At 42.2% G+C, this 8701-nt stretch overlaps 1 protein-coding gene across 1 annotated transcript in view; it reads right to left on the reverse strand.

Annotated features, from left to right (window-relative positions):
- Nucleotides 1–214: 214 nt before the first annotated feature.
- LOC124805180 (soluble guanylate cyclase 88E) overlaps nt 215–8701 on the reverse strand; it is a 352299-nt gene continuing 343812 nt past the window's right edge. Inside the window, exons 13-14 of the mRNA XM_047265670.1 lie at nt 1166–1390; nt 215–1070 (exon numbers count right to left, since the gene is read on the reverse strand). Coding sequence (XP_047121626.1) covers nt 496–1070; nt 1166–1390 — 800 coding nt within the window. The 3' untranslated portion in view covers nt 215–495. The remainder of the gene's footprint in view (nt 1071–1165; nt 1391–8701) is intronic.

Raw genomic sequence — 8701 nt, forward strand, 5'->3', positions numbered from 1 at the left:
TCCCAAAACATTACACAGACAAAAGTTCTATTATCATTTTGTAATGTGTGTTGCTTTCTCCTTTTTATGAATATGAGATTCATCTGATCTCTATGCACAAAAAGAAAAACACAGTAACTAAAGATGTTAAATATTGTGATTTTATGTTTGGTTTCTCTTTCTATGGCAGAGGAATGTGGAAAGTAGAAGAAGATTATTTAAATATGTTCAATAACAGATACACAGTTATATGTAGATGAGTGAAAAATAAAATGCATTTTATTTGTATGTTAAGTTATGATGTAAGATCTCTTTCTGTTTGTTAACTAATTTTTCTCCTGTTAAAGGATAAGGCAGTTCTGGAATATGAAACTTTTTATTTTTGTTTCTGTGTCATGCCTCCTCCAGCTGTTTGTCTCACATAAAATGAAACACACTTCAACACTTGAAAAATACATCCGTGGTACAACTGTATGCAAATTCTTTAATGTTAATAACTAAAATTGAAGTTTAGCTTCAGAGAATATCACAAGAATTGCTGTGCTGCTTGTCTTTTGCCCCAGAGTTGCCAAACCCACCACAACACTGTTGCTGGACCATTCCCTGTCCCTGGCTACGGTGAATCACTTTCTTAGTGCGGATGCATAGGCTCCCATCAGAACGTGAAGTGGGTGGAAGCTGCATCTTCACAGGCACACTGTCTTCTTCCTCGTCTCCCTCTTCATCTTCTTCTGGAACTACTGTTGAGCTTTGTATATTTCCATATGGATGATGCATGTCACACAGAGTACTTTCCTTGTGACAAGTCAGTGTAGGGCAGTTACCAAAGTGAGAATTAACAGTTTCACAATCTGTGCCAGGAACTGGAGAATTTAGAGGAGGTATAGGCAGAAGAGCTCCATCTGAGGACACACTGTTTATTGATGGAAACTTCATCAAGGGAGCAGCCCTCCCTTGTGGTGAGACAGCTGTACATGTAGTTTGTATCCGTGTGAAGGAAGTGATTACATCTGCCCGATCAATGTCACATGCTGAAGATGTTGCCATGCAGGAAGTTGCAAATACTGCTCCCATGGAGTTGGAACGTATTTCTGTTTGTGTGGATGAATATATAGAAAAAAATTATATTAGACTGTTGAGTTGGATGCACATTATACCACACAAAATAATGTACTTTCCTTATTACCTCGATTCCCTGTGGTTTTAACAGGTGAACTTGCTATAGAACGCCTTGCCACATCTTGAAAAGTGACTGGTGAATAGACACGACGTTCATCGGAGGGGCCTAGCAGACCATGCATAGATGCACGATCAGCATCATACTCCCACTGTGGTTTTGGGCCAGGAATAGCCATGCGCATTAATTGATTACGATACTCTTTTTTGTCCAACCAATATGTCTTCATTGAACCTGCAACATTGTACAGAAAAAAATCCCATTATGCAGAATGTACTCTAATAAAAATAAATCTTCTTGTATCAGGAAAAAAATGTGTAACTGAATTTTGTCTCTATTCTTAATTTACTTTTTGGTGTACTGCCAGTAATATGCCTTTGTAGATTTATGGGTAATAAGTAAGATTCTACACCATTGCCAAATGTTTCTGTAGAGCGTTACTGCAGCCACCACAAATGGTAATCTTATAAAATAAAACATAATGTTTATAAATGGGTACTGCATGGCATAAATGTTCAGTGATATACTATTTAATTCATTGCTGTGTGGCCCTCAGCCATATGTGCATTCCATTATTACGGTCTCTTGAAAGAAACTGTTGTAATAGAAAAGAAAATGCTTGAACTGTTTTTGCAGTAAATTTCATATTATTTACACATAAGACCTTTCTGTCATCTCACACTATTTCTCCCAGTATCTTGCTGACTCCAAAACGATAACCTTTATAAAGATGGTGAACTATGTCTTCATCTACAACTCCTGTAAGTGTAAGATACAAAAGAAGTATGGCATGAGCACACGCATTTGCCAAACCACACTGTGTAATACAATTAAAGGATAACTTTTTTGAAACTCTGTAATTGTCTCCCATCGCAATGTAGAAGTTGGAATTGGCTTGAAGGTATCTACAACTGTCTTTTGTAATGGTGCAGAAGTTCGGTACCCTGAAACATCACCATCACCCTCAGCCTCAGTGATGCTTTAAACAGCAAGGTGTTGACAAATGTGAAAAAAATCCCAGAGGTCAGAAGTTCATGTGAGGTGTAAGGAGGGTTAATGATATCGCCAGTTATCATCACAGTTCTGGCCAAAGTCACCATGGACATATCACATAATAGGAAGGTCATCGCAATCCCTCTTATCCATATTTCACCCCTTAATTTGGACACTTGTGTGATGGAGGTCAGAACTGCAATACCCAATGTTTAAATCATGCAGTTTTCTTATGGGCGCTAAGAAAACATTTCAGACACACTACTGCTCAGAATCAACACTGAAAGGCCTTAGGAGGTGGAATAAAGGACGTCAATGAAACCACCCCTTTCCTCAGGGCATTTATACACACACATTTTGCGGTTGAAAATGGCAGTTCGCAATGTGATGAACTGCAGGACGAAGTTCTTGGCAACCTTTGACATTCGGATGATTCAATCTGTCTCTGAGGACATTGTGGACCAGCAACCTCATCGAATGTGACCACATCCTTTTGGAGTGCAATGTAACCACTGTTTTTGCACTGGTGTATAGGATGACGCCATGAGGGGCCACTGAAGACCAGTTGATGAAATTTGAATGTGAGCTAAAGCAACACAGGGGTGCTTATGCTTCTTTGTCCCTCTTTTTCAAGGCTTCCTAGGGTGTGATCACAAAGGGTGACTCATGCATGACTAAAACAGCAAAGGATCCGCTAAGACTATTCAGTCTGGCAACACCCTTAGCGTCACCTGCTGCCAGTTTTGAGCGTGTCAAAAATGTATCTGAACAGAGACAGACTGTGATAATAGTCCTAGGGACATGCAGATAGGCTATAGTGCTGCTCTTGTGACTGCCAGTAGGCATGTGGAGGGGTTGCCTGTCTGGAAACTACTAGGAATCCATCACAGTTTCTCTCTGTACAGGTACATTTTTGAAGTGCTCAACAATGATGAGCAGGTGGAACTTAGGGTGTTGCCAAGCCAGGGTGGGGCATCTTAAAGAGATTATTTGCCATTTTATTCACACACACATTTGTCAATGCTGATGCTGGATTCCAGGCCACGCTAAGTTGATAACCTTCGACCCTGTTCACAAGATTCTCATGGACCCATATTTCTATTGATTCGTCGGCCGGAGTGGCCGAGCAGTTCTAGGCGCTACAGTCTGGAACTGCGCGACCGTTACGGTCGCAGGTTCGAATCCTGCCTTGGGCATGGATGTGTGTGATGTCCTTAGGTTAGTTAGGTTTAAGTAGTTATAAGTTCTAGGGGACTCATGACCTTAGAAGTTAAGTCCCATAGTGCTCAGAGCCATTTCTATTGGTTCTTTAATGATGCTGTCCCAATAGCTCCCGGCTCGGCACAGCACCCTGGTGTTCTCATAATCAAAGGTTGCAGCACTGCGTTTGTCCAATGTACTGTACACCACATTAGCAGGCAATGCTATATATGCCAGGTGTGTTGAGTTTGAGCATGTCTTTAGCTGAGCCCAGCAGATCTTTCATCTTCCAGGATGCATACAGAGCATGCATACAGAAGTAAAGAGGTATATAGTATAAAGATAAACACAACTATGTAGGATGAAAAGATGTGTGAATGGCTAAAGAGGAAAGGGAAAGAGGAGAAGACTGAAGAGTAAATGGGGGTGAGGTTGGTTAACATAGGTTCAGTCCAGGGGGATGGCAGGATGAAAGGATGTGTTGGAGTGCAAGTTCCCATCTCCGCAGTTCCGAGGGACTGGTGTTGGGTGGGAGAAGCCAAATGGCACGTACAGTGTAGCAGGTTCCTAGGTCCCTCGAATTATGCTGGAGGGCATGCTCTGCTACTGGGTATTGGACATCTCCTAGGCGGACAGTTTGTCTGTGCCTGTTCATGTGCTCAGCCAGTTTAGTTGTCGTCATACCGATGTAAAAGGCTGTGCAGTGCAGGCATGTCAGCTGATAAATGACATGTGTTGTTTCACATGTGGCCCTGCCTTGAATTGTGTATGTTTTACCAGTAGTGGGGCTGGAGTATGTGGTTGTGGGGGGATGCATGGAGAAGGTTTAGCAGCGGCGTCGGTTACAGGGGTAGGAACCGCTGGGTAGAGAAGGTGGTCTGGGAACATTGTAGGGTTTGACAAGGATGTTACGGAGGTTAGGGGGGTGATGAAAGGCAACTCTGGGTGGTGTGGGGAGAATATTGTCAAAGGATGATCTCATTTCAGGGCTTGACTTGAGAAAGTTATATCCCTGGCAGAGTAATTTATTGATGTATTCGAGGCCAGGATAATATTGGGTGTCAAGGGGGATGCTTCTGTGTGGTCTGGGGGTAGGATCATTGTTGTTGGATGGGGAGGAATCTACTGCTTGGGAGATCTGTTTGTGGACAAGGTCTGCAGCATAGTTGCAGGAGAGGAGAACACTGGTCAGGTTGTTGGTGTAATTGTTGAGCGATTCGTCACTGGAGCAGATACGTTTACCACAGATACCTAGGCTGTAGGGAAGAGAGCGTTTTATGTGGAATGGATGGCAGCTATCAAAGTGAAGGAACTGTTGTTTGTTTGTGGATTTGATGTGGACAGAGGTGTGGATGTGAGCTTCAACAATATGAAGGTCAACGTCCAGGAAGGTGGCTTGGGTTTCGGAGAAGGACCAGGCGAAATTCAGACTCGAAAAGGAGTTGAGGTTATGGAGGAAATTAAGGAGTGTTTCTTCACCATGAGTCCAGACCACAAAGATGTCGTCTATAAACCTATACCAGGCCAGGGGCAGCAGCTGCTGGGTCTTCAGGAAAGCCTGGCTGAGCGCATGAACGGGCACAGACGAACTGTCCGCCTAGGAGATGTCCAATACCCAGTAGCAGAGCATGCCCTCCAGCATAATTCGAGGGACCTAGGAACCTGCTACACTGTACGTGCCATTTGGCTTCTCCCACCCAACACCAGTCCCTTGGAACTGCGGAGATGGGAACTTGCAGTCCAACACATCCTTTCATCCTGCCATCCCCCTGGACTGAAACTACGTTAATCAACCTCACTTCCATTTACTCTTCAGTCTTCCCCTCTTTCCCTTTACTCTTTAGCCATTCACACATCTTTTTGTCCTACATATTTGTGTTTATCTTTATACTATATACCTCTTTACTTCTGTATGCATCCTCTTTGGTTTGAAGCTGGCACAGTACTTACAGTAGAATATCTTTGGCTTCCCTCTGACACCCATGCGTCCATCTTTGCTACCCTCCCTGTTTACCTTTCCCCTGTTGCTTCATAACCTGGGTTGTGAGTAACTGAATCCACTTGCCGTTCTTCCCCTGTTTTCCCCCTCTCTCCTCCCTGACGAAGAAACAAAGTTCCGAAAGCTAGGATACGTAAATTTTCTGTTCTGTTTTGTGTATCTCTCGGCTGTTCTGAGCTGAGGTAAGTACTGGTCAGCCCCTCTCTCTCTTTGTTAAAACATATACTAACAAAGGGAGAGCCACCTGTGAAATGACACACGGAGCAGCTGTTAAGTAAACTCTGTTCAGCCTTTCACATTGGCATGACTACCACCTAATTACCAATTAGGATGAATGGGAATAAGCAGACGGTAACACCTCACTGAAGGTTAGTTATACACTTCTGTCCATATTAAACCTACCAACAAAAACAGTACTTACATTTTGACAGTTGCCATCCTTTCCATGTCAAACGTTCCCTCCCATATAGCCCTGGCATTCGAGGCATAAGTATTTGTTTGCATGCAGACTCTACAGCAATACACCTATCATTCTCACCTCAGCCTTCACTGGATGTATTTACCCCCCCCCCCCTCCCCCCCCTTTCCAGCCTAGTTCAAATGCAGATTTCCTGGGCCATCACATCCAATCCTGGTACTGCTGAACCCCCCTAAAAACAACTTCAGAACACACCACTGGTCACTCAGTATTATACTGGTCTTGAATGTACTAGTCAGCTACTTTGACAAGGCTGTGACTTCCTAAAATCATGCCCTTAAATGAGATCCATTCTGTCTGAAATTTTACCCACTGCACCTGGAATAGCTTTTCATCGCCCTCCCAATCTCCACAATATTCCTGTCAGACCCACTGCTCCTTGCACACCCATCTCCCTAACCTATGGCTCCTACCCCTGTGACCATCCCCACTGCAAGACTTGCCTTATGCACCCTCCTACTGCCACCCATACCAGCCCTATAACTGGCAAAACATATACTATGAAAGGGGAAGCCACCTGTGAAACGACATGTTGTATACCAATTGTTATGTAAATACAATACAGCCTTTTGCATTGGCATGACTACCACCAAATTATCAATTAGGATGAATGGGCATAGACAGAGGGTGTATACTGGCAACACACAATATCCTGTTGCACGGAATGCTCTACAATATGATGGTCGTGACCTCAGTGCCTGTTTCACTACACACACTAACTTGATTTTCCCCCCAGACACTAGTTTCCCAGAACTCCACAGGTGGGAGCTAGCACTGCAGCATGTCCTTGGCTCTCACCACCCACCTGCTCTTAATTTACATTAATCTCTTCCATCTCAGCTTTTCTTCACAGTGACTTCTCTTTTCTTCACTCCATTTTAGTTTTCTACATCTTTCATTGTCTTACCTGTCTATTTTTCACTGCCCCCTCCCACCTCTGTAACTTAGAATGTGGAATGCAGTTAGCATTTCACACTTATTAACTCATACATGATATTTAAGCAGTTGTCTCTGTCTTGCATATTGCCTTGTCTTCCATCTTTAAATGCTCAGGTTTTCAAATCTCATCCGATGCAGCCCCAACAATCAGCCTTTCCTTCTCATCTTGTACAGTAAGTCTCCCCAGACCCATGGTCTGGGTAACTTTACCAAAATCTACCCCTTTTTGTGGATCTCTCCAGTCCTTTTCCTTCAGCCCAGTATCTTCCTCTTTAACTGTTCTGCCTCAGGAAGAAACCACTGTATCTGAAAGTTTGCCTAATTGTAACATTTTTTTATGTGTGTGTTCTTCCACCACATGGTGAGTAGACTTTTTATCTACCCTATTAAATTATTTTAACATGATGAAAAGGATAGATTGCTACTCACTGTAAATATGATATGATGAATTGCAGACAAATACAATAAAAAAATAGTTACACATTTATCTTTTTGCCATAACCTTCTTCAGAAAAGGAAACACATTCACTTTCTTTCACACAATGCTTGCTCAACTATAACATCTATGCCATACCAATGATGTTCATGAACATTCTGTAGTGGGTAACGTGTTCCCCTCTCTATCCACACTAACTGGTGGCCAGAATCGCTTGTCACAGGGAAATGAATTTCCACAGAGAATGCCACTCTGGACCGCTGTTTTTAAACCCAACCAACATGCTCCTTACACCAATGAACTCTTTCTCAATAATAGTATGGTTAAAGTGGGATGCATTTAACTGGCTTCCAAGCATTGAAACCAGCCTGATTTGATTGCCATGAAATGGTTCTGGCAGAGACATGTGCACTAGTAATAGTTGCAAGGTCTGCAGCAATCTGCCAAGCAGTAAGATGTCTGTTCTTTTTCACCACTAGGGCTATGTATCAATACTTTTGTGGTGAGGTGGTCTGTCTATAACCATTGGAATGCTTCTGCATAGCATTTTCAACTTCAGCTGCCATTTTCATTGGATTGTACCCATTACTGTGGCCACAGTAATGACAGATTGACCAGATTTGAGCCATTCAACTGCTCATCAAAGGTCGTAAGTACTCAAATTATGCTTGAAGACTTGTCACAGTACCACCCAGAATGTCACACTAACTGGTTCCACAACAAACTTCTTCAATCACTGACTGCATTAACTGTCAAATGCATACAGAGCATTTGTGCACGGGCTTCAATGCGGTTAACATATGCTGCTTTCTGTATTTTGCTTTACTGACATTGGCCAGGTGTTCCATAGCCATTGTTAGTTGTTCTTTAGCAATTGCCAAGCAGTGTAGTAACTCTGATCCTACCACTATCTTTTTGCTTTGAGACTCACATTCCTGTAAATGAATTTAAACTTCTTGCCTACTGTTATTCTTACCATTTAGCACCTCCCACACTGTTTAGCCTATTCTTATGATAAATACTTCAATTTCTCCAGAGATCTCAACCCTCGCTGTTTATGGCTCTATTCAACATTTAATATTGAGTATTATGTGAGCTATAATGTTTTTTGGAAGTGTTTGAAATTCCATTACTTTTATTCCCTATGCTTATACTCATTTACTAATCTGTTTATATAGAAACTTTGTGAAAGCATTTCCTCCCATCTAATGTGAGTGTTTTTACAGCTTGGCACAAATTTACACTCATACTGACCAGACAGTGACATAATTAAAAACTTGAATGAAAACAGGTAGGTTCTGTGCACCCAGTGTATATGAGGGCCATACTGAAAGTAACTAGCAACAACTTTCAAAATCTTCATATCTTAGACAAACCAAGTACATCAACTTAATCTACATACTTTGTTGCTTTTCAATGTAATCTCCATTTATTTGCACACATTTTTTTTCTACAAGTCTGAAAATACCCTTACGATAGAACTCTACTTCAGCAACCCAA

The sequence above is a fragment of the Schistocerca piceifrons genome, chromosome 7 (assembly GCF_021461385.2).
Source record: "Schistocerca piceifrons isolate TAMUIC-IGC-003096 chromosome 7, iqSchPice1.1, whole genome shotgun sequence".
NCBI lineage: Eukaryota > Metazoa > Arthropoda > Insecta > Orthoptera > Acrididae > Schistocerca > Schistocerca piceifrons.